The 27,737-nt window shown below is 50.4% G+C and overlaps 1 protein-coding gene across 3 annotated transcripts; it reads left to right on the forward strand.

Annotated features, from left to right (window-relative positions):
• On the forward strand, positions 1-27,737 carry LIPA (lipase A, lysosomal acid type). Of its 3 annotated transcripts, XM_072819118.1 has the most exons (12): positions 18-137; positions 2,091-2,180; positions 3,618-3,698; positions 3,899-4,010; positions 5,636-5,750; positions 15,790-15,988; positions 17,084-17,193; positions 17,764-17,900; positions 22,106-22,252; positions 23,175-23,246; positions 25,315-25,386; positions 26,279-27,737. In XM_072819118.1, the coding sequence occupies exons 3-12, from the start codon at positions 3,679-3,681 to the stop codon at positions 26,510-26,512; spliced, it is 1,218 nt and encodes a 405-aa protein (XP_072675219.1). In that variant the 5' UTR covers positions 18-137; positions 2,091-2,180; positions 3,618-3,678; the 3' UTR covers positions 26,513-27,737. The 3 variants fall into 3 exon arrangements, with proteins under 3 accessions (XP_072675218.1, XP_072675219.1, XP_072675220.1); XM_072819119.1 differs by lacking the exon at positions 3,618-3,698; XM_072819117.1 differs by lacking the exons at positions 2,091-2,180; positions 3,618-3,698 and having other exon boundaries at positions 1-137.

Raw genomic sequence — 27,737 nt, forward strand, 5'->3', positions numbered from 1 at the left:
CACTTCCCGGCGGCGGCCGCTGCGATTGGCGGCGCGCGTGGCTGGTGGGGGGGAACCGGCCCCATGCGTCCCGGGTCCCGCCCTCGGGCTCCGCTCAAGAGGCCTTGCGGCCGCGGCGGGCTGCGGGGCGCGGAGGGGTGAGTGCTCCGGGGTGCAGAGGGTGCGGGCTGCGGGGCTGGGGTGCGTGCCCTGGGGCGCCGGGGCTGCGGGCTGCGGGGTTCCCGGGGGGGAGGGTGCGTGCCCTGGGGCGCCGGGGGTGAGTGCTCCGGGCTGCAGGGGGGTGCTGGCTGCGGGGCTGGGGTGTGTGTGCCCTGAGGAGCCGGGGGTGAGTGCTCCGGGCTGCAGGGGGGTGCTGGCTGCGGGGCTGGGGTGCGTGCCCTGGGGCGCCGGGGGTGAGGGCTGCGGGTGCGTGCCCTGGGGCTCTGCGGGTGCGAGGTTCCCGGTGAGGAGGGTGCGTGCCCTGGGGCGCCGGGGGTGAGTGCTCCGGGCTGCAGGGGGGTGCTGGCTGCGGGGCTGGGGTGTGTGTGCCCTGGGGAGCCGGGGGTGAGTGCTCCGGGCTGCAGGGGGGTGCTGGCTGCGGGGCTGGGGTGCGTGCCCTGGGGCGCTGCGGGTGCGGGCTGCGGGGTTCCCGGGGGGGTAGGGTGCGTGCCCTGGGGCGACGCGGGTGAGTGCTCCGGGCTGCAGGGGGGTGCTGGCTGCGGGGCTGGGGTGTGTGTGCCCTGAGGAGCCGGGGGTGAGTGCTCCGGGCTGCAGGGGGGTGCTGGCTGCGGGGCTGGGGTGCGTGCCCTGGGGCGCCGGGGGTGAGTGCTGCGGGCTGCGAGGTGCGTGCCCTGGGGCGCTGCGGGTGCGGGCTGCGGGGTTCCCGGGGGGGTAGGGTGCGTGCCCTGGGGCGCCGGGGGTGAGTGCTCCGGGCTGCAGGGGGGTGCTGGCTGCGGGGCTGGGGTTTGTGTGCCCTGGGGAGCCGGGGGTGAGTTCTGCGGGGCGCCTGGGGGTGCGTGCCCTGGGGCGCCGGGGGGTGAGGGCTGCGGGGCGCCAGGGGTGAGTGCCCTGGGGCGCCGGGGCTGAGTGCTCCGGGGTGCAGGGGGTTGCTGGCTGCGGGGCTGGGGTGTGTGTGCCCTGGGGCGCCGGGGGGTGCGTGCCCTGGGGCGCCAGGGGTGAGTGCTGCGGGGCGCCTGGGGGTGCGTGCCCTGGGGCGCCGGGGGTGCGGGGCGCCGGGGGTGAGGGCTGCGGGCTGTGGGGCTCCGTATTGTCCTGGCCCTGGGGGCGCCCCCCGCCCGAGCTGAATCTCTGCGCCCCGGGCCGGCCGGGATCTAACGGTGCTCGCCCAGGTGTCGGCCCAGGTGGGAGGGAAGCCGGGCGTGGGCGCAGCGAGTGTAAACGGAGCCGAGCTACTGCCGGGCGGTGGACTGGGTCCTGACCACACCGTTACCTGGGACCTTGGGGCCGACCCCTGTCTCGTGTTCCAGCACCTGCGCCGCGCACCTGCTGTGTCCAGGGCGCCCCCGAAGATCCAGGGGTTCTAAGTGACTCAGATGCCGCCGAGGGAGGGCCGGGGTGAAACAGGGCCGAGCCTTGCTCGCCTGTTACGGTGTAGAAAGAAGGGAGATTAAAGTTGCTAAGAAAACCCGGAAAAACAAACAGAATCCAGCCTGGAAGGGAGCTTTGTCTTGCTCTAAACTTCTCAGTCATCATCCTTCCCAGGACCAGTTGACTACTTGGTTGAAAAGCTGGCTTAATGGGATGGCAGGAAAAGTGAGCAGAGGGACGCGTGCAGTTGAGAGCCCTTAGCTGTTACCCTCCTGCAGCTTCTCCGCAGATGCTCCGGGCTCTGTAGGTTAGCATCCGGTGGAAGGCGTCTGCTGCCACGGAATTCTTTAGTTGTGGACATAACCTTTCTTTCTTCCTTTCAATCTCTTCCCTGCTCCCTAGTAAAAAAAAAATGGACTTTGGGGTGGTTGAATTTATGATAAAAGGTGGCCTGGGAGGTGGCCTTCCCAACCACCACAATAAAACAGTTGTGGGTAATTGCCAAGGGAGCCTCTCTGCCAGTGCAGACTCAAGGTTACATTCCTTTCTTTCTGGATGCACAGTGTGCTCCGTGGCTTGGAGAAGTAACTGCAGCATCAACAGGACTTGCACTGGCAGGATTTGCACGACAGTCTCTAGAGAACGTCTCTAAGGTTGGTGGAATACTCAGATAAACCGCCCTAGTGTATGGATGTACAACGGCGACACTTTAAACCAACGGTTCCATAACTTTTGCCGTACGTGTGCTCCCATGAAACCCTTGGTAAATTCAGCATAGTGAACCTGTCCAGCTCCCTCAAAACATTCCTTGTAGCCCCTTGTAATCCTTTCTTCTCGCTCCTTTTCTTCTCAGGCAGCGGAGATCTGCTTTCCATCAATAGAGATTATGTTGCATTTTCCAGAGTTTTATATAAATGGAATCATATGTATTTATTCCTTCTTTTTTTTTTTTTTTTTAGGTCTGGCTTTCATTCACATAATTGTTTTGAGATTCATCCATGCTATTGTGTGTTCACTCCTTTTATTGCTGAGTAGTAGATATATTCATATGTGTGTGTGTGTGTGTGTATATATATATATATATATCCACCCATTTGGGGCATTTGGGTTTTTCTAGTTTTTGTGTATTATACACAGGCTCTTATAAACATGTTTGTACAAGTCTTTGTATGGATATACATGCACACACCTTTTTTTTGAGTGAATATATTTTTAAAAGCGAAGGACGCTTTGGCTGCAGCTCCAGTTTTGCCTCTAACCATCCAGGTTCCTGGGGGGACTCTCTTCACTTTGCATTTAACATTCAGCCCCAAGGTCTTTGCTGTGCTGTGATTTTGCACCATCCCTGGTGGGAACTAGATCATCTTTGTGGGTGGTTGCAAGGTCTCAGCAGGGGAGAGGGATTGGTCTTCTATCCTGTTTCTCTTCCAGGCTCTCGTTCATTCCAGTCTTTTCCTTGGATGACATATCTGTTTTATTTACTTTTAAAAACATATTATCATACATTATAATGTGTAGTTGACACAGTGTTGACACAATGTTACATTAGCTTCAGGTACACAACATAGTGGTTCAACACCTTTGGACTTCATGCTGTACTCAGAGTGTAGCTACCATCTAGAACCATGTAACTTCGGCTCTATCCCCTGTGCTGTGCCTTTCATTCCCAAGACCTATTCCTCCCATAACTACAAGCCTGTAGCTCCCACTGCCCTTCACCCATTTTGCCCACCCCCTACCCCTATGCCATCAGTTCTCTGCATTTATGGGTTTGTTTCTGATTTTTGTGTATTCTTCTTCTTCTTCTTCTTTTTTTTTAGATTGCACATACAGGTGGCATCATACGGTATTTGTCTTTCTCAGTCTTGCTTATTTCACTTAGCATAATATTTGAGTGACAAATTTGAATCCTGACGTGTAATTTTGTGTGGGAACAGAAACAGTAGAAGGCAGAACTGATACTGGACTTGAAAATGTTTAAATCACAATTAGAAGGGAAAAGGTGGGAGGCTAACAGGCGCTGGAATTCTGTGGCTCTTCCCTATTTTCAGCCTATTGTCTTCTAAGTCCCCTCTTCTGTTATTTCTTAGGAACAACTGGTTGAACCTTGTGGTGAGAGAGTGAGTGGGTGTGCTGGGCTCCGAAGGTCACATGTTAACTGGTGAAGGCAGGTGGGGGAGTTTCCTAGTAAAAAAGTGATTCCTTATTTTTTGGTTTCCCTATATGGCTGGAGTCTTTTGTATCGTATTTGCCCTTAACCTGATGTTTACCTGCCCTAAACCTGGTTCAGAACTTTTTATGGAAGCATTAATCTACCAACATAAGCTGTGTAGTGAAATTCAGACAAATAACTGCAGACTATTTTGTGCAGAATGAAAATGCAGCTCCTGGGATTGGTGATCTGTTTGGTCCTTGGGACCCTGCGTTCTGAGGCCCTCAAAGGGAAGCTGGCATCCTTGGATCCTGAAACGAAGATGAACGTGGTAAGTTTCTCAGAGTCTCAAAGAGGCTTTTAAAATGCAGCAATGACAGATGTGCACTATTTTCTGTGATTCAGTTATGTGGGCTACATGAAGCTACAGACTAATCTCTTTATATGTCATTGTGCTTTTCATGTTCTCTGAACCTTAGATTTCGTTTGCTGCCTTTCCCACCAGGTAATGTGCGTTTCATGAATTGCACTTAACTGGTAAAACTACATGCTTCTTGATGGGATAAATGACATTTTTATAAATTCATTTCATCTTTAAGTCTCACTGCATTTATTGAAAGAATGATAAAAATGTATCAAAACTTTGCAAGAATGTGCTACCAAGTGCTACTTTTATAATACACTGGACAAGGAGTGTGATTAGCAATGCCCAGGGAATACAGTTCAAGACAAAGATCAACATATCTGAAAAAAAAATTGTTAGACCAAATAAGCAAATATAATTTGTTGAGTAATTGACACAGTTCAGAGTTATTAATCTTAAGTAAACAGTAAAATCTGGAAATACCTCACTTAGACATAAAATATTGGGAAAATACAAGTGACTAAAGAAAATACTTTATTTTTTTATTATTATTATGTTTTTTTAAAGAACAAGCATGGTGGGGAGGAGCATAGGGAGAAGGAGAGAGAGAATCTTAAGCAGGTTCCATGCACTGTAAGGAGCCTGATGCGGAGCTCGATCTCATGACCCTGAAATCATGCCCTGAGCTTGAATCAAGAGTTGGACACTTAACTGAGCCACCCAGGCGCCCCAAGAATAGCTACTTTGAAGCAGATGATGCAGTGACCTCAGTGAAGAATCCAGGCAAGCTCAGAGGCAGATAAATCCATAGTGAGTCAAGAGAATATAACCTGATATATCAGGGTCTTAAGGCCAAGTGTTATTTCTCGTCCCCAATTTTTTCTTTCATTCCTCTCCCTCCTCTAAAATTTTTATTCTGTAAAAATGACGCAATAAATTCTTTCAAATACTTGTGATAGAGAGGATAGTGAGCACTTACATTAAATCGAGATGCTTGAATTATCCACACCCACTGAGCTCCTGATTGACAGTTGGCTCCATGGGTTGTTCCTTATGGAGAAGTGAATTTGATCATAACTTCCTATTTTTCATCTCTTATTCTTCAGCTCCACCTTACTATCGTGTATTTTATTACTGTCTCTTGTTAGCATTATTTTATTAGGTCATTGATAAAAATGGGTTAATGAGATACTTTGTTTCCCAGGACAGGCCCTCTTAAAATAAGGGTAGTGGTAGATGGCTGTATTAGCTGACATATTTAGAAAAGAAAGAAGTGTGTGTCTCCCTGTGGAGCCAAGATGGAAACAGAGAGGTCGAAAGCCGTGGTGAATTAGACACGTTTGGTGTAGAACATGCTAGAATGTTGAAACCAAGGTTAATCAAACACCTGTGAGCAGAACACATGGATAAAACGTGCGGAGGCTCCCCCCTGTTTGGGTGGTGCTTCTGGAGAGAGCACAGTAGGAGTTCAGGGACAATCGATGGCTTAAAGCCTGAAGAATGCCCACACTTTGTCTTCCCCTCAACCTGTTCAGGTGGGAGAGCGTGTCAGCTTCTGTCCACAGACTTTCCAATATTCTTTTTCTCTCTAGAGTGAAATTATCTCTCACTGGGGATTCCCTAGTGAGGAGCACTTCATCGAGACGGAAGATGGATATATTCTTTGCCTCCACCGAATCCCTCACGGGAGAAACGGCCGTTCTGAAGGTATGGGCCTTTTCTCTGGTGAGAGAGCAGGGCTCTGCGAAGTACTCGCACTGCTGGTATTTGGCTGGTTTTGGTATCAGTGACCAAGTTGAGTTTTAACTTCAAAGCATTGAAATGTTATTTTTAGGTCAAAGTACTAAAAGTACTAAAAAGTACTAAAAGCGTTACAAACAGAAAATGTTAGAGCATAAGGCACGTCTGGAGAAATGACTGAATTGGGATCAGATCCTTAGTCTGATACATGTTTAACAATTTCAAGTAGTCTGTCTAGAAATTCATTAATCTGAATCAGAAACCACAGTTTTGCTATGGGAAGATACATACCTATCTTCAAAGCTTTAAGGACTTTCATGTATTACTAGCGAGAGTGGAACAAGACCACACGACAAGCAATTTAACAGCATCTGTCAAAATCACAAATGTATTCAACATCCTCCGACTCAAAAATTCTATTTCTGGAAATGAATCTTACAAACAAACTTGCACACATACAAGGTTATGTACAACTGAAGTATTCGTCTTCTACCGGAAGACTAGAAACAGCCCAAATGCCCATTATTAGGGCATCTGTCAAGTAAGTCATGGTATAGCTAAGCATGTATAGCTGTGCGATTCTATAGACTCGAACAGTGAAGGGACGCCTGGGGGGCTCCGGGGTTGGGCGTCTGCCTTCGGCTCAGGGCGTGACCCCGGGGTCCCGGGATCGAGTCCCGCGTCGGGCTCCCCTGCATGGAGCCTGCTTCTCCCTCTGCCTGGGTCTCTGCCTCCCTCTCTGTGTCTCTCATGAATAAATAAATAAAAACTTAAAAAAAAAAAAAAAGAACAGTGAAGTATTCTATGTATTTTATGGAAAGATTTCCAAGATATTAAGTAAAAAATTCAAGAATCAAAAGAATGTGTGTTACAGTCCACCTTTTGTATTAAAATGGAAGCAGGGAAAAATAATAATTATGTTCATATCTGTTTCTAAAGATATTTTTTTAGAGGTGAAGAAATCAGAGATTTGGGAAGGATACATACACACCTGGGGGAGTCCAACAACGAGACAGCAGGGAGGGATTTCACTGTATGGCTTTTTATTTCCTTTAAGTTTTGAACTATGTGAATACATTGCCTATTCAACAATTTAATTTTCAAACAGCAAAAGCTATCTACGTAATCCTCAAAACCTTTCATTAATAAGGTGCTTCCTTATGACAAAGAGAGCAGAGATTTCAGCACGTCCTCCAACAAAACTGACCTTTGAATCTTTTTTTTTTTTTAATTTTTATTTATTTATGATAGTCACACACAGAGAGAGAGAGAGGGGCAGAGACACAGGCAGAGGGAGAAGCAGGTTCCATGCACCGGGAGCCCGACGTGGGACTCGATCCTGGGTCTCCAGGATCGCGCCCTGGGCCAAAGGCAGGCGCTAAACTGCTGAGCCACCCAGGGATCCCTCATTAAGCTTCCTTCTTGTAAGTATGTTGCAAAAAATGAGTAGTGAGCTATGCTGAGGGCTTCTATTTTTTTTTTCTGCTCAAAACACACAAAAATGTATACTTATTCCCGAGTGAACATAGGATCGTACTTTCCTTGCTGTTTGTTTCTTTGTTTGTTTTTTGTTTTTTTTTAGTAAACCCTTTGCTTTCAGATCCCATATAAAAAAAGACTGCACTGATATCATATCTCTTAAGGTTAGTTGACCAATTAGTAATGTGAATCTCTGCTAAAAGAAGCTCCATGAAAACAGGCCTAGACAATGCACCCCCTCTGTTCTGTGGATGTGCCCCCAGGCTTGGGTCTCACGCAGCATTAGAGCTGATAGATAGTGAGGGCTGCCCACCATGCGGGTGGGCAGCACCACTCCTGCAGCTGGAGCGCTGTGCTCTGCCAGGAGAGGAAAGTGAGCACCGGTCTCAGTTGGCTCCCTGGTGGCAGGAAGGGGTCATGAGTTCAGCGCTAGGTCTGTGTCAGCTGGCAGAGGCGCTGGTGCTTTTGCCTCTGCATCTTGGATTCTTCACCAGCAGAAACAGTTGATTGGCTGGATGATCCCATAACTCCCTTTTAGTCTTGCTCACTTGGGTCCTGTGGCTTCTAGTCTAAAGTCTTTGGTGGTGGTGGTGGTGGTGGTGGTGGTTGGCAGGCATGCGTGCTGTGGGGCCATGGATACCCTTGGTCCTCGGAATGGGGAACGCACAGGACCCTAGGACCCCGAGCTCATGACCTGAGCCAAAGGCAGATGCTTCACTGACTGAGCCCCCCCAGGCAGCCCCATACACCTTCTCTGTAGTAAAATAGAACAGAACCCTGTGTACACACGTATGACACACATTTGTAGAGGGTTTTTGGACTCAGTAAAGAATGTACTGGTGTAGACAATCATTTGCCTGTCTGGCCAATGTCCTACCAGTCAGTCAGTGTGGAAAGCTCTCAGTGGCCTGTGGAGCGTCTGTGTGTGCTTCTCGGTGTTAAGCCAACTTCTCTGTCAAGTGTTGAGCTACCCCTGCCCTGCACTTGCTCCAAAAGGGAATTGAAATTAGGAAACCCATCTTTAGAAGGGAAGTGGTTCTGTTTTCACGTGCTCAACCTAATTTCAGAAAGTCACGGGACGCCAGCACTGGAAGGATGTCAACGTCCTGTGTGAACCCGGGATCTGGAGAGTTTGCATTTTAAACTTACTTCCTGGTGGATTCCAAGGCCCTTGCATTCTGGAACCTGTGTTCTAGGTGAACACCCTCATTTTACTGGGTGATACAGAAAGAAACTGCTTTGAGGCAAAGAGTAGTGGCCCAGCCAGTCTGACTCCAGAGACAGTGCTCTTTGAACTAGAGAACGCAACCTTAAGTCATAAGTATGGGGCAAGTGGATCCCATGATGATTAGGTGATTTCTTTTCTTTGACTAAAACCAGGAAATGCATATTGTCTTGCCTAAAATAGAACAGCGACCACAACAAGGCAGACCTGTTGCTTAATTGGGAAATACGTTCCCTGTAACGCAATTGCCCAACAAAGCGCCAGGAGTGGATTGGTTTATCTGATACAGGTACCTCATGAGTACCTGTTGATGGTGGCATGATGGCCCCATGAGCCAAGCGGTGGGACTGTGGGAGATGAGTAGTTGTCTTCAGGTGTTTTGAACTTCCCCTTGGCCGAGACGCCTCAGGGCTGGCCTCTGGAGCTTTTGAAGTCCTCACTGAAAAGTCACAGTCAGGCTTGTGAATTGGATCTTTGGACAGAAGGGCCATTGACTGTGTTTGCCTTTGATTATTTTAGGGTTCTGATTATTTCTGGATTTTCTGTTCTTCTGTGCAATCGCTAACTGAGCAGTCTGAGGAAACGCTGTGCCCCAGCGAGCTCCCCGAAGGCCCCAACAGGCTGAGATGTAATTCCTGGCCCCTCAGCTACACTGGGCACAGGCAGGGTCTTTAATCAATGCCCGGCTCGTCGGCTCTGGCCAGCTGAAAGCACGCCCAGGTGTGCTCGGCTCCAACGGCACGTGGGGTAGGCGACTGTGTTCAGACCTTGGCCTCACGGAGCTGCGCAGGCCGGTTCCAGCCTTGCACGTGCTGTCTGTGTGCAGGCTGGGGCTGCAGCAGTCGGGGTGGAAAGCAGAGTGTCCCGCCGGCAGCCGTGCCTCCTGCAGTTCCCCGTCTTCCTCCTGGTTCGCCCTCCCTCTGTCCTGTCCCCCGCGTCACCTCTCCGGGAGGATTCCCCAGCCGCTCATTCTGAGCCCTCCAGTTTCCCTCCCAGCACCGACGGCGGGAAGACCAAGGTCATAACGTGTTCCGATGCTCACGGGGTCTGTGATTTCCATCCTCACTAGACCGTACACTCTCTGAGGCCGAGGATTCTTCGGACTATTCAGTTGTCCCTCCAGCCAAGGCTTCAGTCTCTCCAAGAGGCCTTCCAGCCTGGGCCCTCCTGGGACGCGGTGGAGCAGGGCACGAGGGCCAAGGCCACGCAGGTGAAGGAGTCCGTGCTCCGGAGCTCGCGCATAGCCACAGATGCCCGTGGAAAGTGCACGGCTTGGAGCCTTTCCTGGGGCTAGGCCAGGTGCTCCCCATGGATCAGGAGGTGGATTCTCGTGCAACCCTTACCTCTGTTACAGGTGAGGGGACCAGGGTTTATGGGGCTCGATTGGTTTGCCTGTGGTGAGGCAGCTGGTTGACATGGCTTAGGACTGAGCTCCTACCCACTCCGCCCTGGGGACAAGGCGATGTCCCCAGATAAAGCCACAGTATGGGAGGTGCTCTGTTCAGGTGACCTGTGCACCAGCTTCTGTCGTGGAAGTTCCTGGCCCTGACTGCTTTGGAGATAAACCCCTCCTTCTTCTTTTCTCCAGTGTGACTGTGTTATGACCACGGCTTCCCCCTGGTACTACTTGCTGAGAGTGCTCTGGGCTGTGTTTTGAGGCCGACTCTTCAAATTCACTCAGTAGCCCTCTGCTCTGGATAAGTGGAGGTCTGCTCTTCATAGTTCTTAACAAGGAGGCTCTAGAACCGCCTCCAGGAACCTGTGGGATGTCAGCCCGGGATCTCCACGTGTGGCCTCTCTCTGGGCATTTAGGCAGCACGGTCCTCTCTGGGCCAGGCTGGTGCAGCAGAGGGAGAACCTGCGCCCCGTTGGGTGAGGGCCCCTTGAACGCAGCTGTGGGCGGGCGGCATCCGGAGAGCTGAGGCAGCCTGTCGAAAATAACTACTTCCAGGCCTGTCCCTGGAGTTCCTAAATCAGGATTTAGTTCCCTAAATCAGGAGCTGGGCCTGAAAGGTGTATGTTTTTGAAGTGCTCCAGCCGGTTGCGTATCTTTTGATACGCAGCCAGCTTTGGGAAGTAGCGTGCTCGGCTTGCGTTGAAGTGGTTGGGTACAAATGGAGTACTTGTAAGCACACCTCTTGTCCCCTACCACTTTGCTTTTTAATGCCGATTTTGTTGGAGCAGTGGTTAAAGCGGGGACTTTGGAATGAGGAGAGCTCGGCTCCCGCTGGGTGAGTGTGCTAGCACAGGTCACGTAACCTCCCTCTATCTCCAGGCATCTGTTGTTTTTATCACGGGGGTGGATCGTCACATTCTCTCATAACAGCACAATCCATGTGGAACACAGTGCCGGACCCATAATCAGGAGCTGTTATGAAAATACTAGTGATAACCACAAATTAACCAGATGCCAGAATGCCTGCTACGGTTTGGGAGTTTTTTGTGATCGGAGTCCTGCCTTAGGGATGGTTTGAACCAGCCCTGGACTTTGGGCTCGTGCACTATTGAGGGCCTGCCTTGCTGGGGCTCCAGGTCTCTTGAATTGTCCAGTCCTAGGGATGATTGCAGGGACTCTAAAGCGAGGGGCGATCCTGACTTTGCCTTACCCGGTGCGACATGGTGGCAGTGTGTGCACCTCAAGCAAGTCCTTGATGCCATTTTGTCTAGAATCTGCCTTGGCAGAAGGAGCAGGAGGCCGGGGAAGCCCTCGTGTGACTCAGAGCCCACCTTCTGAGCTATTCTGGAAGGTTTTAGGTTGTGCAGACTCCTTCCAAACCAGCGAGGAGCCAGGCCTGTTTCTTCTTTAGGTCCTGGAGACGTACGGCCCGCCTGTGTCCTGGTCCGGGATTGCTGGCTCTACGACCCCACACAGATTCCTTAGCCATACTGTGGCTTGATACCTCACACTCCTCCTGTCTGACGGTTCTGGAGGTCAGAGGTCCTAAGACCAAGGCGTTGGCAGGGCTGCGTTCCTTCTGGAGGTTCTAGGGGAGAATCTGTTTTCTTGTCTCTTCTAGCATCTCGAAGCTGCCCACATTCCTTGGCTTCTGGTCCCATCCCCTACCTTCAAAGCCAACAGCGAAGCATCTTCCACCTCCCTCTCCCTCTCTGTCTAGTCCTCCTGCCCCCCTCTTAGAAAGACCCTTGTGGTTACATGGACTTGCCAGCTAATCCAGGCTGATATTCCCATCTCAATATTTTTTTTAAAAAAAGTTTTATTTATTCATGAGAGACACACACAAAGAGAGAGGCAGAGACCCAGGCAGAGGGAGAAGCAGGCTCCATGCAGGGAGCCCGACCTGGGACTCGATCCCGGGACCCCGGGGTCACACCCTGGGCCGAGGGTAAAGGCTCCACCACTGAGCCCCCTGGGTGCCCCACTAGAGCGATACTCCTTTTCCAGCAAATGCTCAAGTCCTTGATTGATAGTGGGATGGGGAAGAATGACATGATCCCTTCCCTCCTCTCGCCTGACAGGAGCGGGGGAGGGATGCCGGCGGGCACGCGGGCAGGCCCATCTCCATGGCCCTGTCATTTCTGGGTGCCCTCCTGCAGCCGCCGAATGCCAGGGGGAGGAGACAAGCTTGTCAGCATCTCTGTGCCACCTCTGTGCCACCCCAGGCCAGGCTTGGTTAATGTTTTGTCTGCCGATGACCGATTGTGTTTAACAGAATCATGGGTGCCAGAAGCCCATGAGGGCCCTTTGGTTCTAGAAAGAAAGGAAGGTGGCCCAGCCTGGAAGGACGTGCACCCCACAGGGTCCTTCATGTCTCCGGGTCACACAAGGCACCGACCTTGACCACCGGCCCCCACCCCTCCTGGCATCTGACCTCAGGGAGCATCCGCGTGTGCTCTGGGGTCCCGGCTGGCTGCAGCCTGGGGCGCCCTGTCGGTTCTACGAATCCAGGAACCCTTTTCTTCGCCAGAACCCCCCGTGCGGCCATCTGTGTCTCCCTCCCTGGCTAAAGTGTCCCTGCCTCTGGCTGCATGACTTTTTTTCCTGTGGGCTTTCCTGAGGGGGCCTGGCCTGGAAGGTGACTGTGTGTCTGTTCCTGGGCCGCAGTGGAGCGCCCCGGGGGAGGGCGTGTGCGTTGCCCACCTCTGTCTCCCACGTTTAGCCCAGCGTCTGAGGTAGTGTAGGTACCGGGAAAGGTTTATGCAAAATACGTGTTTTCAGTCACTTCTCTTTTTTTAAAAAAAGATTTTATTTATTCATTTAAGAGAGAGACAGAGAGCGCACAGCAGGGGGGTAGAGGCAGAGGCAGAGGGAGAAGCAGACACCCTGCTGAGCAGGGAGCCAGACTCGATCCCAGGACCCTGGATCATGATCTGAGCCGAAGGCAGATACTTCACTGACTGGGCCCCCCTGGGTGCCCCTTGAGTCCCAGCTTGATGGGTTTGGGCTTCTAGCGCTCTTCTTGTCCAGCAGGCTCAGTAGAAATTCTGCAGATGCGTGGCTAGGACCGAGCAGCCCAGCATCGCCGTCAGGCCATGTGTCACCCCCTGCCCCGGTGGCAGCTCCTTTCCTCACCTCACTCCCACGAGGTAGGCCGGGGTCCCGAGCACATGCTGCCCTGACGTGTGCCCCTTCTCGGCTTTGCATTTGCCCTTCCCAGAGAGCCTCGGGGGCTTCTCGCCGCCCGTGGGATCCAGGGATTTACTGGTGGTGGTTTAAGAGTTTCCTGGTGTATCGTCAACTTGCCAATTCCTACATTTCTCCTTTGCAGCTCCTCGGTGAGGGAGGGAAGTGAAGTACAGAGCCCCCGGGGACCTGTGGCTGCTGGCCCCCTGCAGGCCTCGGCCCCGGCCTGGCTGCACCCCCCAGGGAGGCCATGCCTGCCTCCCCCGAGGTGGCCCAGTGCAGAGGCCGCTTCTCGGCCAGGGGTCACCAGGCTCCTAGAGCACCTGACTCCGCATTCCCCCGGGGAGGCGGCACCCTGCAGACCGTGCTTCTGTGTGACCGCGGATGTCACAGGCAGGTGCACCCCTCGGAACAAGGCAGTCCAGGCCGGTCATGCCTGAGTGCGGCCAGTGTCTCCTCGATCAGCCTGTCTTGCTGGCCTTTTAAGGTCAAGTCTTACTCCTCCCGGCGTGGCCCAGAGCACCTTTGATGGAGGCGAGTGTCTCACTGTGCGGAAAGAACACGTTAGCGGCAGCGTGTGGCTTCCAGGGGCCTGTCACACGGGCTGCCCCATTACCCTGAGCCATGATGCCTCTTGTCGCTGTCGCTGCACACAGGGCAGCCCTGCTGACGAGCAACTGTTGTTTAAAACCTATCACGTGCACTAAAATTTATTTACTGTATTTATTTTATTTTTTTAATTATTTGGGAGTGTGAGAGAGAGAGAGAGAGCAAGAGTGGAAGTCAGGGAGGGGCAAAGGGGGAGAGAGAAGCAGATGCCCTGCTGAGCAGAGAGCCCGACGCAGGACTCGATCCCAGGACCCTGCGATCATGACCTGAGCCAAAGGCAGACGCTTCACCAACTGGGGGGAGCCCCCCAGGAATCCCTTTATGATGATTCTTATTTCCGCCGCCGGATTATGATCTTCACTAACGGTGAGGAGCTGGCCTCTCAGATGCCATAGATGCCCTGGCCCTTGTACGTGGAGCTTTCTGAGCCGGGTCACCCTGGTAACGTGGCACCAAAATGAGCATTGACCTCCAAGGAGTGCTCATAACGCTGCCCCAGTCCTGTCTGTTTTGCCCTCTATTCTCTCCGTGACGGTGGGAGGTCACGGACGGGTCCCCGCTGTGTGTCATGAGGTCAGAGGAGTTGCGTCGGGCCCTTGTCGGGCAGGGCGTCCCGTTGCCTTTACAGACGCAGCACCCACGCGGTGCCCGTGCTGGAAGCGCTTGGACGCTGCCCCCGGAGCTGCCTGGAGAGCCCACCTTGCTTCAGAGGGACAGTCACCACCCAAATCGTATTTGGACATAAACAAAAATAAACATTCGTCCAGACAGATCTTTCTTCCCTTTTTCCCTCGCTGCTTCACGCTCCTCCCGCTTCCTGCGCGTCGTCGCTGCCCTGCTGTCGTCCAGAGTAGCCTGTTGTCTTGTGCTTTGCCTTCTTTCCCCACCTTCCAGGCCGCGTCATAAGCTTCCAGGCTGCCACGGTCCTTGTCGTCGCTGGTGGCAATAAATAATTGGACTACTTAACAGTTAGCTTCCCCCGCCCCCCAGGGCCAGACAAGCTCATTCATTTCTGTTGACAGTTGTTTATGGAGTGGAGACCCAGACTGCCCGGGTGACGGTAGTGAGCCGAGTGCGTCGGACGCTCCTGCGTGCCAGGCACTTCGCTGAGAGCTCTTCCAGGAGCATCCCGTAGCTCGCTGCCCGCTGGCCCTCGTGAGGCACGTCCTACATCTCCCTGCTGCGGGGGACCGTCAGGGTGGCAGATGCTGAAGGACCCTGCGCGGGGCAGCACGTCCCAGGTTGGAGGGACAGCCTTGAGCCTGGGCGTGTCTGTCTCCAACACTCATGGTCAATATGACGTCAGCTCTGTGAGGGCGAATTGTTTCCCCCCTGCTACGTCCCCAGTGCTGGGAGTGCCTGGCACATAGTTGGTGCTCAATACGTGTTTGGTCAACGAATGACTAAATGGTCTTAACATGATGTCAGCAGCCAGAGGTCACGTTTCTCTGGCTCCCGAGTCTTTGTTTTTCCACTACGTCACCGTATAGGTGAGCAAAAAAAAAAAAGTAGATAAAAGAACGTGTGTAGGGATCCCTGGGTGGCGCAGCGGTTTGGCGCCTGCCTTTGGCCCAGGGCGCGATCCTGGAGACCCGGGATCCAATCCCACATCGGGCTCCCTGCATGGAGCCTGCTTCTCCCTCTGCCTATGTCCCTGCCTCTCTCTCTCTCTGTGTGACTATCATGAATAAATAAATAAAATCTTTTAAAAAAAAAAAAAAAGAACGTGTGTATATAAGTTTAGGAATTTGTGTGCATATTTTTCTGTCTTTCGATTTATTTTGTCAGGATACATTGTAAGAAATGCAATTACTGGACAAATAGGTTACAGAAGCATTTCACGAGGTCTTAAGAATGTATTAACATTTTTTATGGTGAAGTGAATGTGTCTTGTTGCTAGCTACACAAAATCCTCTGTTTTTGCTGTGACTTTGCCAGCAGCACTTAAAAAGATGTTCTTTACTGATGTTGTATAGGAGTACGTCCTTACCTTGACATTTAATTTGTTTTTGAGTCACTGTTTGGGATCTTTTATGAATTATCTGCTCATCACGATCTCATGTTTGCTTTACAGCTGGGTGCTCCCCCGCCTAAACACGAGTGTTTTCCAGGTCCTAAGACAGTGGTGTTCCTGCAGCATGGCTTGCTGGCAGATGCTAGTAACTGGGTCACCAACCTGCCCAACAGCAGCCTGGGCTTCATCCTGGCCGACGCCGGTTTTGACGTGTGGCTGGGGAACAGCAGGGGCAACACCTGGTCCCGGAAGCACAAGACCCTCTCCATAGACCAAGATGAGTTCTGGGCTTTCAGGTGTGTGAGTTGCTCTGCTTCCTTAGCACCCTTCAGGCAGGCACTCTGGGGAGGCAGATCGACAGGGAACTCAGGGCGGTAGGAGAGGTTGTAAAAGGTTGTTAAAGGGTGAAAACCTACTGAGGAATTTAGTAAATCACAGCAAGTTGAATTACAAGCAAATAATTACGTTTGAGACTTAGATCCGGTTACGATGTTTAGTTATTTTGGCAGTCCGGGTCGTGTGGGAGCTGCTGGGTGACTCGTGTCCTATGACCTTCTTCCTTCCTCCATAAACATGCGCTGCTTTTCTATTTCCAGAAATTGTCCTCTCCTCTCTGTTACTTCTGGCTCTGCCTATTACTCATGGCGTGACATGTCAGTAATGTTTTTTTGTAAAACGGGGCTAATAAATGCCTAACTCACGAGGTCATCGAGAGAATCAAAGGAGAGGATACAGGGGAGAGCCTGGCGCAGGCGGGTGGTAAAGTCTGCCCGCGCATCTCCGGATGACAAGCGGCACACGCGCGGGCCCACGGCTGTGTCCTGCTACCTGGTGTTAGAGAAGGTCAGGGCTGTGGACTCCTCCAGGCTTGTTTCCCATTTGAAAATCCGTAGTTACCTAAGGACAGGAAACGCGAGCGTGGGAGTTTTTACCAAAGGGCCAAGCAAGGATATACTTGTTGTCACACCATTTGTAGTGGTGAAAAGGCCGAAACTATCAATGCCCATCAGAAGTGGATGGACAAGGTGAGTGTTGTGTGTCTACACAATGGATGGCCAGCGGCCACACAGCAGCATGGATGTAGCCAGACGTGCTGTTTGGCCACACTTACGGGAAAATTCAAGAATTAGGGGCACCTGGGTGGCTCGGCATCTTAAAAAAAGAATGGGTTAAGCTAATTTATGGCACGAGAGATGAAGGCAGTGGTGACCCTTGGGAGGCACAGTTAGAAGGCGGCCCGCACCGCCCTGTTAACACATTCTGTGCTCGGTGCTACTCTTCCCGGCTGGGCTCAGCTTGCGGGCACCGTCACATCGCAGCCTTACTGTGCGTGTGTGCACTTGTGTTTGCATGTGGTGTCCTCACAAGAGTGTTCCTTTTTTGGATTCCAGTTATGATGAAATGGCAAATTATGACCTACCAGCTTCAATCAACTTCATCCTGAATAAAACAGGCCAAAAGCAAGTGTATTACGTGGGTCACTCTCAAGGCACCACGCTAGGTATGTGATAAAGACGAGAGCTTGATGGAATGTCTTAGTCCGGTTTGCATTTGTTGCTGAAAGTGAAATATGGAAAAAAAAATAACGTTAGTTCAAATTGAGATGTGTGTTTTTGTTTTAATGCCAAGCAGAAATAACGAATAGGAGAAGGGCAGAGAATGTGGGTACTACCTCATGTTCTCTGGAAATGCAGACTTTTGTATCGAGAGATACGTTAGAGCTAGAACATTCTAAGCACATAAGTTCCTTTTGAGTCTTTGGTGACTGATCTGAGGGCCGCGGTAAACGTTCCCTGGGGCTGGTGGTGGGGCTGCCTGTTGGGGAGAGTCTTTCCCAGGCTCGGCTTAGCTGACCGAGGGGGAGCTTCTGGACCTCGTCCAGCGCGTACGCAGGCTCAGAACTGAATCAGCTGCACACGTCCTGGCTTCACTCAGCACCCTCCTGGTTTGCGGGTCCTGCCCCGGGGGCCGTGCTGCTGCTGCAGGGCCCCAGGGCTGCCGCGCAGCCTTGCCGGCCCCAGAGGAAGTCCCGCAAGAGGGAATTCCAAGTATCTTCCTTCTGTTCCCACAGGTTTTATAGCATTTTCACAGATCCCCGAGCTGGCCGCAAAAGTCAAAATGTTTTTTGCCCTGGCTCCTGTGGCTTCGATCCAGTTCTCTACCAGCCCTCTCAGCAGACTAGGAGAATTGCCAGAATTTCTCCTGAAGGTACGTGGACTCCCCCAACCCCAAACCCTCTTGCCCCACAAACTTCCTTTTCAGACCTGAAGAATTGGCCCTTAGAGGGAGAATCTGCGCCTTCCCCCCGGTACGTCTCGCTGTCGATGGAACAGTGGGGCTTCTCGCCATGGTGTTTCTGTCCCCGTCACCCCTGCTTCCAGGTCCTAGGGGGTCAGGGAAGGCGGGTCACTAATGCTGCAGGGGCATTGTCTTCTCACAGGTCACTTGTCAGTGCCGCTGGCCACCCACCACACAAAGGGAGCCCAAGGGAACCCTTAAGCAGCTAGAGTTGCTCTTGATGCTGCGTGGGGAGCCCAGGGAGCCTGTGCCTGGGAGGAGGAGGCAGGTGCTGCTCCCACATGCTGGCTCCTGGCCCCGAGGTCAAGGCCCAAAGACACTGTTCCTATTGCATGTCATAGCCTGACCCCAAACACAAGCCAGTAACCGCCTGAGGCTCAACCCAGGAGCTCTGTGAGCCCCCCAAGCTCTGTCCAAGGACGAAGCAGTTTTCAGGAGGAGGAGTTGAGAGCCAGCAGAGGCCAGATGGCCCATTACTCATGCACCCGATGTGCTTCCCGTGTGATACATTTATACACACGCACAGGGAATGCTGCAGACTGTACTCTGGTCTCGGAAGCCGACCATCACATAAGATGGATCCTCTGCCCCCGTGACCAGAAGTGCACGTAACGTGTGGCCCCCTCTAACCAGACTCGGGTCATAGAAGCTTCAGGTTTCATTACAAACAATTCAGAGATTGCAAATAAAGCGCCCTTCCATTCGTTACCCAGGTCCTCTCACTCCTTAGAGTTGAACAAGGTGCTCAGGGTGGGGCCTTTTCCTATAGACCTTGGGTGTGGATTTATTTTTTATTTTTATTATTTTTTAAAGATTTATTTATTTATGATAGACATAGAAAGAGGCAGAGACACAGGCAGAGGGAGAAGCAGGCTCCACGCAGGGAGCCCGATGCAGGACTCGATCCCGGGACTCCAGGATCGCGCCCTGGGCCAAAGGCAGACACTCCACCACTGAGCCCCCCAGGGATCCCCTGGGTGTGGATTTAAATACACACACAGATCCTGAGAGAAATTCAGTGTTTTGTTTTAACGCTGACGGTGGCCGACTTAGGTATATATTGCTCTGCGGGTCGTGGCTTCCACTTGGAGAGCTGTCATGCGACCGCATAAAACACCGTCCCGTTCTAACCACGGGGGAGGGAATACCCCCTTAGCAGGAATTACCGCTTACTTTTTCTTTATTTGTCTTTTGAAATCCAGATAACTAAAACTAAGGGCTTTTTCCTACCTTTTTCTTCTTCTTCTTTTTTAAATTTAAATTCAATTAAGTAGCATAGAGTGTATTATTAGTTTCAGGGGTAGAGTTCAGCGATTCATCACTTGCACATAACACCCAGTGCTCATCACGTCCCAGGAACTGCCGCCTACGTAGCCAGACTCCCGTGGTAGATGCTGAGGTTGTTGCTTATGTGCCGTGGCCGCGCCCCTGTACCTTCTTCCCGAAGAACTGAAGTGGCTCTGTCATAGGAGCATCTCTGATTTCATGTAATCCTTGGAGGTTGTGATCTAATAGCTTTGTAAAGGTAGACCCCCCACTTCCCGCCTTGGAGGCGGTGCCTCGTTAAGTCTGCAGAGGGCCCTGGAGATCTGCAATTTCACAGAGCACCCCATAGGACCCTACTGTAGACTAAACAGCCTGGTCCTCGGGAGTCCCTGTCCCAGACAGCGGTGTTTTCTGATATCCTGGGACAGTGACAGAATAGGAAAAATAAATGTTCCTAAAACCTCTCAATTAGCAGCTGTGGGAAATCTGGGTTGCCTCCACGGAAGTTCAGTGCCCTCACTCTCAGAACACGATGATGTAAGTTAGGAAGACTTCAGGATTGACCTGAGCAGGCCTATAAGTGTACATAAGGTGAATTTTTCTTTTTTGGAACACACTGTCCTGCTTTGACGTAGTTGCCGGTGGAGCATGCCACAGTGACGTTCGGTTAGCAGTTTTAAAGTTCAAGGTCAAAAAAATAAAAAATAAAAAAAGATAAAGTTCAAGGCCAGCGTCACCACCCCATCTGTCCAAAGGAGAACGTGGCGTATTGCACCCCATGTCAGGGATGCCCTGTCTCCGTGGTTTTAGTAAAGAACCTCAAAATCTCTTTGTCACATGTGACCGTCACGTAGACTTAAAGCCAGTTTTGCATACTGATGCCTCTTCCTGCAGCGTCCTGCTCTGCACATGCTTCTCGCTCCCCCCCAGCCAGTCATCATGCAGCTAGTCAGGAGAAGAGGCAACCCGAGGGGACCCAGTGGCCATCCTGTAGAAGACGGGTCCGGTAGAGCTCACGGGCTCTGCGCACGGGGACAGAACTTGCCCGAAGTAGGGCTGAATGTGGCCCGTGTGGTGTAACAACTTCAAATCAGTCACACCCTTTAAAAAGCATATCTAACGCTGAAATCTCAATAATTGATTATTTTGGGGGGCGGGGAAGTGTTGTGTACCCCAAAGCGGTTGCACCCTTAGGCTGGGTTAAGCTTTCCGGTTCAGAACGTCACCCAGGCAGCGTGGCATTTCACATTCGCCGTTTCACACGCTGCGCTTTCGTGCCGCCGCCGCGGGTCTGTTAGGCCTGTGAGGAGGACCCTGCCTCGTGCCTCGCCCCCCGCTTCCGGCGGCTTGCTCGGCTCTCCTTGGCTTGTAAGAGCCTCTCTCCCGTTTCTGCCTTCATCTCCGCATGTGTGAGCACCCCCTGCGTGTCTGTCTCTACCCAGAGTCCTCCTTTCTGTAAGGACCCTGGTCCTACCACGTGGGGGCCGCGCTGCTCACCTCATCTTCCCTTGACAGCCTCTGTAAGGGCCTGACTCTAGTAAGGTCACATGCCGAGATACTGGGAATTAGGGCTTCCACATACCTTTTTTTTTTTCTTCCTGGGATGGAGGAACACGGCCTTGGTAGGCATTTGAACTTTTCACCCCTGCTCGTCCCTCCGTGGGGTAGGCATCTGCAGAAGTATAAATCCTAGGGGGACAAATTTGGGTGCAACGTAAGGAAGATGCTTTTCCTGTTTCGCATTGCACCCGTACGTGAAGATCTTTGGGGGCATAGTGATTGCCCCAGAGATCCTTGAGCACAGACTCAGCGGCCATTGGTCAGGGCTTGTGGAGACAGGAGTCGGCACACTTGGTCTCTAAAGGGCCCCGTAGGACGTGTTGTTGGCTTTGTGGGTCACATGGCCTCTGTCGTAACAACTGAACTCTGCCCCTTTAGTGTGAAAACAGCCAGAGACAAAGCAGAAGAAAATGAGTGCACCTGTGTGCCAATAAAACTTTATTAACGAATAGGCAGCGCCGGTGGAGGAAGAAGGAGGAGCTATTGTTTAGTGGGAACGGAGTTTTCGCTTGAGATGTTGGGAGAGCTCTGGAGAGGAGTAGTGGTGTGGGTTGCACAATAATGTGTGTCCTAATGCCCCTGAACTGAACACTTAAAAAATGGTTAGAATGGTAAAATTTTGTGTTCCTCATGCTCTATCACAATGAAAAAGCATGAAAAGAAAAACACAACAGGCAGTGGGCAGGAATCGGCTCACTGGCCAGTAGAATTTATATGGATTTTATATGGATGTATGTGTCCTACGTGAGATACGTTGTTGACCAGCCTTGGTTTCGACTTTCTTGGAAGTCACTACCAGCTCGGCAGTCAATGAGAGTTCTTGGGGATGGCCCTGGGAAGAGTGATCATTAATGCCCCTTCCTTTTCTTTTTCTTTTTTTTTTTTTTTTTAATTTTTACTTATTTATTCATGAGAGACACAAGCAGCGGGGGAAACGGACTCCATTCCAGGACGCTGGAGTCACGACCTGAGCAGAAGGCAGAGGCTCAACCCCTGGGCCACCCACACATCCCATTGCCCCTTCCTGCTGTACAAAGTCTGCTGTTTGTTAACTTATTTGGTTTTTCTGCCTCTTTTCCTCACTGGAGACTTTAAGTCCACGTCTCTAACATCTGCTTTTGCCCTAGTAAACCTATCGTGTATGTATGCTGGTGTGACCGTCCGCCGGTTGCCATTCGCCTTCTCGGGTCTCATGTGGGGACACTTGGCGTGCGTCTCCGCTTCGGAGGTGGGGCTTGTAGGCCAGAATGAAATGCTGAGATATTCTTGGGTTTCTTTTTATTTTATAGGACTTACTCGGGTCCAAAGAATTTCTCCCCCAGAGTATGCTTCTGAAGTGGCTGAGCGCACACTTTTGCTCTCACGTCATTCTGAAGGAGCTCTGTGGAAATGCTGTTTTTGTTGTCTGCGGATTTAACGAGAAGAACTTAAACATGGTATGTGTGTTTATGATCACACTTGCTTGAGCTTTCAGTGAGTTTATCTTGTGTGTGAACATGTGTATGTGCTGGAGGATGTGAGAGAAGCATGAAATGACCTCGCTGAAGACGCACGGGATTCACTTTGGCAGGTGCCTGGGGATGCTGTCTGCTGGTCTCAGGCCTGCTGTGGGCAACTTCCTGCTGAGTGAGGAGACTTGTCGTAGTTTAAGTCCTGATAATTATATTCATTCTAGTGATCTGTTTCTTTTGAAACAATATGGTTAAGTGTATTTAAATTTGTGTGTGTGTGTGTCTATGTGTGCACACATTTCTTTACTTATTTTATAAGATGTAGATCTTTGGTCAGCAATATGCTGGTACTTCTAATGCTTTTTTTAAAAAGATTTTATGTATTTTGAGGGAGAGTGAGAGAGAGTTTGAGCATGCACAGGGGCAGGGGCAGAGGCAGAGGGAGAAGCAGGATCCCCCCGAGCAGGCAGACGCTTACCCGGTTGAGCCATGCGGGCGCCTCAGTGCTGGTATTTCTAAATATATTTGTCATTTGTAATGTTGCATTTTGAAAACAGGCTTTAAAATTCTAGAATGAAGACTCCAGGGAATTCTTTTAAGTGATATTAATTTTTCTTGTTCCCAATGACAAAAGCAAGGTCTGAAGAAAATGGAAATGACCCGTAACCTCAACCCACGCAGCCCTACAGTTAGTTACCGTGTCGCTCTGCTTCCTTCCTACGTATTCTGCGTGTGTGTGGTTGTACGTCTTTTTATAGGACGTATTTGTAGTCAGAGAACTAGAACTTTTTTCCTTGCTCTTCGTCTCATATATTTGAGATTGTGGCTCCGAAGTGCAAAACATGATTCTTACCCGTGCCTCCTGAATGCCGTGTCCTTTACTTATTTCAGTGTATTTATTTTGCAGTCTAGAGTGCCTGTGTATATATCACACTCTCCTGCTGGAACTTCTGTGCAAAACATCTTGCACTGGGCTCAGGTAGGTGTTCTGGGGGCGCGCCGGGGTTTGCCCACCATCCCAAGCCCTTCCTGCCCCCCACAAAGCCGGTCCGCTTCCAGAGTGGCGCTGGTTTCCTGCCCCCGTGTCCTGGGTTCCTGGCATTGTGCTACTGTACTGCTTGCGAGTTCACCCAGCAGCTATCAGGCTTGACCTTTTTCCCCTGCCCTCCCCTCCCCCCGTCAGTTTTTCACAGAGTCCTAGATTTATCTTATTTCTGTGTTGTTCCACAAAGCAAGATTTTGGAGCAGCTTTGAGAGGGAGGCTGCAACGTCAGCACTAACCCATGAACACAGTGGATAAACCAGAGCTAAACCAGTCATCGCATCAATGGGAACCACTTGCTTTTAAAATGCAGTTTTGATTGTCTTGTCCTGTACCAGAAAGCAATGCATGTTCATTCCAGAAAATTCAGAAATCATGTATAGGAAAAAAATAATAATGCTCTTATGATAGAAATAATAGTTGTAGGAAGAGGCTGATTAATTAATTAGATGGCTTATATTATTTTCTTCTACTTATTCTTTCATAACTTGCTTTTTTTCCCACCTAACAGTATTATCAGGGACTTATTTCTACCTTAGGACATATTTTTGTAGGAATTTCCTTCCTAACCTTTTTTTTTTTTTTTAAGATTTTATTTATTTATTTGAAAGAGGGAGAGAGGGGGAGGGACAGAGAGAGAAGCAGACTCCCTGCGGAGTAGGGGGCCAGCCCCGTGTGGGGCTCCATCCCAGGACCCTGAAGTCACCACCTGAGCCCAAGGCAGATTCTTGATTAGCCTACTGGGACACCCAGGTGTCTCTATAACTTCTTTTTAAATATGAACTACTCACCATTTAAGCTCCAAACCAAGATGCTGTAGGTGCCTTGGAGACTACACTGGGTAGTCACCATTTGCATCTGAGTTGCCCCTTTTAACAAAATATTGTTTAAAAAAAGTAAGGGGAGTTGGGCTCACGGTAGGCTGTTGGGTTGGCTATAATCAAGGCTTCTAAAAGTGGATATGTAGAAACTATGATGGGGATGATAAATAAATATATTAATTCACAGATTAGTAGATGTAGAACATAGTATTTATAGTAATCCACGTGAGTACGTTAATATATGATCAGTATTTTATGCTAATATGAATATATTAATCCTTGTACATTTTAATCCCTATGTAAGTCTTAATATGTATATTATATGTAATATGCATTTCTTTCCCAAATAAGGTAGTTAACTCTTTGAAAATGTTTAAGATTCAAATTTCAGTAAACAGCATAAAGTTTATCTCATGAGTATAGTCATCGATCCAGTCATTCACAGCACTGTGTAGCTGCTTTAGTGTGTCATAGGGTAGCTACATTCCAACCAAAATGAAATTCTTGTATTATTTATTTTATTGAAGTGTAGTTGATGCACAATGTTACATTGGTCTCAGGTGTACGGCACAGCGATTCGACGAGTCTTCGGGTCATGCTGTGCTCCCACGGGCGTAGCCACCATCTGTCACCACACAGCACCGTTACAGTACCAGTGCCATTTAATTAATTTATGTAAAGATGTTATTATTTATTTAGAACTATTTAGAGTAGGGGAAGGGGATGGAGGGAGAAAGGGAGAGAATCTCAAGCAGATTCTATGCTGAGCACAGACCCTGATGTGGGGCTCGATCTCATGGCCCTGAGATCATGACCCGAGCCGAAACCAAGAAGCAGACACTCAACTGACTGAGCCACCCAGATGCCCCCCGCCCCATGCGGTTTTATTTTATTTCATTTCATTTCATTTCATTTCATTTCATTTCATTTCATTTCATTTCATTTCATTTATTTATTTATTTATTTATTTATTTATTTATTTATTTTTATTTTTTATTTTTTGCAGTTTTATTTTAAATTACAGTTTGGAAATAAAGAGTAAATCTGGGGTCAGCATAAAATGGACTTCTGGGGATACAGCTAACTCTAGCAACCTGTGACGCTTTCTCAAACTTCTGTGTCAGATAACATTTTCCCTCAAATTATCTTTTTTTTTTTTTTTTTTCAAATTATCTTCTTTTTAGTTTATTAAATACCAGAAGTTCCAAGCCTTTGACTGGGGAAGCTGTGCCAGGAATTATTTCCATTACAATCAGGTAAGGGCTTCAAAAGTCTTTAGAATTAAACCTGGCTCTGAAAAACCACCAGTGGAGCCAGCTGGAGTCACCCCTCTGGGCTGGGTGGGGGGTGGGTGCTTGGGTGCTGGGGGAGATGTGAGGCAGACCTGAATAGAGGGTGGCAGTTTCTCTCCATCTTCTGGAACAACCTGAGCCTTGTGGTGGGTGGTGTGGTCTGGGCCTCCCATCCTGGTCCTTTCCGCTGGCTCTGTAACAACTGTCACCACCTCACATCATTCAGCGTGACCAGGAACACGGACTCTAGGGTCAGGGAACCCTCAGTCTGCTCCCTGGCAGCTGGCCGGGCTGCACAGCCTAAGCCTTTTCTTCCACATACACAGAAACAGACCATTTTCTGAGTGCCGAGTGCTCTAAAGCCTGAGGCACGTGGCCCATATTTTTCCTGTTTAGTTCTCATGCTGCCCGTGTGGCAGGTGCGCTGGCTGTTATCATTCTGGAAGGTAAGGGAACTGAGCTGGGCAGAGTTCCTATGACCTGTGTGGAACCCCAGAGGGAGAGGTAGTCAGAGTAGGGTATAGGACGGCCCCGCCCAACCACCCAGGCTCCAGGGCTTCGCATCCGCTGCCCAGAGACCAGCACCTTCCTCTGGGGCCGAAGCACTGAAGCACCTGCCATGGTGTCCGGCACGGGGCAGGGGGCGATAGCTGGCAGTTACTAGGGTTACAGGTCTGTGCTCGGGGTTAGGTTTCTTTTTGCTCCGATAGTAGTGACTTCAAAAGTGAGCTGAGAGCCGTTGTCAGAACTTCGTCTTCCACTGTCCCATCACACTTACTAATCGGTATCGAATGAGGATTGCTTGTGTTTTTGAAAAGTGAAACAACAGCAAAGCCTTCTGTTGGTTTTACTGCAGACCTACCCTCCCCCTTACAAGGTGAAGAACATGCTCGTGCCCACCGCCGTCTGGAGCGGTGGCAACGACTTGCTGGCGGATGTCGACGACGTCGGCATTTTGCTGCCCCAGATCACCCACCTGGTGTACAACAAGCTCATCCCTGACTGGCAGCATCTGGACTTTATCTGGGGCTTGGATGCTCCTTGGCGGCTCTACAATGAAATAGTGAACCTAATGAGGAAGTATCTGTGAGAGCCACGCTGGAGAAACTGTCACCGGTTCGGGTGACGAGTCACGTTTAAATTTGTTGGCTTAATTTCTCTAAAATCATTGTCTTTCCCAGGCCTTTTAAATTTTTTGTATCCCATCGAGTGATGACTGAAGTTGCTCAGGTCTCTCCGGGATCAGAAACATGCTAGCTTACTTTCTCTTGTTGCGGCCTGTGTAAAGCTCGTGTCTCAAACATGGTGCAGCCTCTTTAAAGCTACCACTGACTTGCAAAAGGTCCTAACTGTCGTGTATATCCTTACAATTTAAAATACACAATACTGCCTTTTTACCTTGCACAAGACACACATGCTGAGTATGTGATGGGGTTTGAAAGCTGTGAGGTTCGTTGGCAAATAACCGGACTTTTGATTTGAAAACGGTCAGGATGTACCCAGTTCTTATCTCTTTGCCTCAAAGGGCTGCTCAGTCCAGTGGCCTTGGAGTCACCGGGGAGCTAAGTGACACCCTCATGTTCTCATGCGGTCGGTGCAGAGCTGGGCCAGTCGTAAAGATTCTATAATGAATTTTAGCCAACAACCATGATTCTCCTTATTTAGCAAATGTTTAAATTGCTCAGACCAAACAAAACAATTGGCTGGAATCTTCAGACAATAAATTCTACTCATTAACACGACCCCCCAACACCCTATATTTTACATGGCCTGAGTACAGGCAAGCCTCCGTAGTCAGGAACCCCTCATCGTGCAGCAGGCCAGAAATCCACTGGTGTGAGAAGACAAGTGGACCAGGAGGGAGCCCCAGTCTCCTCTGTGGGGTTAGCGTCTGCTAGGCCGGCCGCTGTGACTCGGTGCTTGGGTGTTGGAGGCAGGAGCCCAGGGCTGCCCGGGAGGAGTGTCCTAACCATTTTCACCCAAGAGAAATGTGACATGAATGTTTTCAGATTAATGCTCAGGGATTCTTCCCGTGTCTTTAGTTTCGTACGTGTCCGTGCTGTCAATGCTCCTGACCCCACTCCTAGTTCACGAAGCCCTTACTCACCTGCCTTCCTTGCTGCGCCATGTCCTTGCAATACGAACAGATGGACAGAAGGACAACCGATAGGTTTTTCTGGTTCAGCTCTTTTGGCTGCGATAATAAATGATGCTTGGTACTGGCTGATGTGTGCAGGCAGCACGATACCACTTTGTAACACTGAAAAGGTCTTGTTGGAACTTTGCAATAAAACTCAGTAGCTTCATGGACCTGA

Source organism: Canis lupus, assembly GCF_048164855.1.
Source record: "Canis lupus baileyi chromosome 27 unlocalized genomic scaffold, mCanLup2.hap1 SUPER_27_unloc_1, whole genome shotgun sequence".
In the NCBI taxonomy this organism is placed as follows: domain Eukaryota; kingdom Metazoa; phylum Chordata; class Mammalia; order Carnivora; family Canidae; genus Canis; species Canis lupus.